Here is a 1,207-nt window from a genome sequence, read left to right on the forward strand (position 1 = left end):
TGAGCAGCCTCCGCATGGTGCCCAGCGAAGGGCTCCTGTACTCCCGCCCGAAGTGGTTCCAGTGGTTCAGGTAGTTGAACAGCTGGTAGAGCAGCAGCCGCTGGTCGAAGCCCGGAGCCTTGGGGATCTTCCGGTGGTAGGCGGTGAAGAAGGATCTGGGGAACCCCCCAAACATCAAGGCGATTGCCAGTTCAAACTCCGAATGGCCATAGAAGGAAGCCGGGTCGTAAATAATGGGCCCCACGTCGTCCTCAGCCACGTTTCCCGACCAGAGATCCCCGTGGAGCAACGCGGGGACAATCTCTAGGCCACAAAACAGATCCGGGATCTTCACCTACATGAGCAACGGCTGCAGTTACCGCTGGCCTCGGGGCGCCCCTTCTTGGAAATAAGGCAAAGCCCCTTCGCGAGCTGCTCTGGTGTCCAGCCCCAGCACTGCCTGCGAGCCCAGAAATAGGGGCCACCTGACTTCAGGGGAGTCCAGCTTTGTCTCACTTAGGATTTCCTCCTAACTTAGGTCTAGAAGCTCCACACAGTGGAGAAACTCCGGGGTTGCAATTTTAATCAATCTGCAGAATAGGAAGCAGTGTTGCGCTACCTTCGCAAACTCGCTCCACTTTTATTTCACTACACATATATGTCTGCAGGTTTTGTTTTTTTCTTTGAGATGAAGTCTCGCTCTGTCACCCAGGCTGGAGTGTAGTGGCGCCATCTCCGCTCACTGCAACCTCCGCCTGCTGGATTCAAGCGATTCTCCTGCCTCAGCCTCCTGAGTAGCTGGGATTACAGGCGCCCGCCACCACGCCCAGCTAATTTTTGTATTTTTAGTAGAGATAGGGTTTCACCACATTGGCCAGTCTGGTCTTGAAATCCTGACCTCAAGTAATCTACTCACCTCGGCCTCCCAAAGTGCTAAGATTACAGGCGTGAGCCACTGTACCCAGCCTAGTTTCTTCATTAATGAGTTAAAGCCTCTTTGACGCATACTCACTCTGGATTGACATGCACATCCTTTTTTAACATTTTGAGAGTTATATTTTGATTTTTTTTTTTCTTTTTGAGACAGGATCTCACTCTGTCATCCAGGCTGGAGTGCAACGGTGCAATCTCTACTCACTGCAGCCTCCACCTCCCGGGTTCAAGCAATTCTCCTGCCTCAGCCTCCCGAGTAGCTGGGATTACAGGCATGCACCACCATGCATGGTTA

General features: G+C 52.5%; 1 protein-coding gene across 1 annotated transcript; it reads right to left on the reverse strand.

Moving 5' to 3' along the window:
* Positions 1-7: 7 nt before the first annotated feature.
* LOC105522374 (fructosamine-3-kinase) lies at positions 8-334 on the reverse strand (the record flags this gene model as incomplete). Its single annotated transcript, XM_011956871.1, has 1 exon — positions 8-334. A coding segment is annotated over one exon (327 nt), but the record flags the coding sequence as incomplete, so codon positions are not given.
* Between the last annotated feature and the right edge of the window lie 873 nt (positions 335-1,207).

This window comes from Colobus angolensis, unplaced genomic scaffold, assembly GCF_000951035.1.
Source record: "Colobus angolensis palliatus isolate OR3802 unplaced genomic scaffold, Cang.pa_1.0 Scaffold4278, whole genome shotgun sequence".
Taxonomy (NCBI): Eukaryota; Metazoa; Chordata; class Mammalia; order Primates; family Cercopithecidae; genus Colobus; species Colobus angolensis.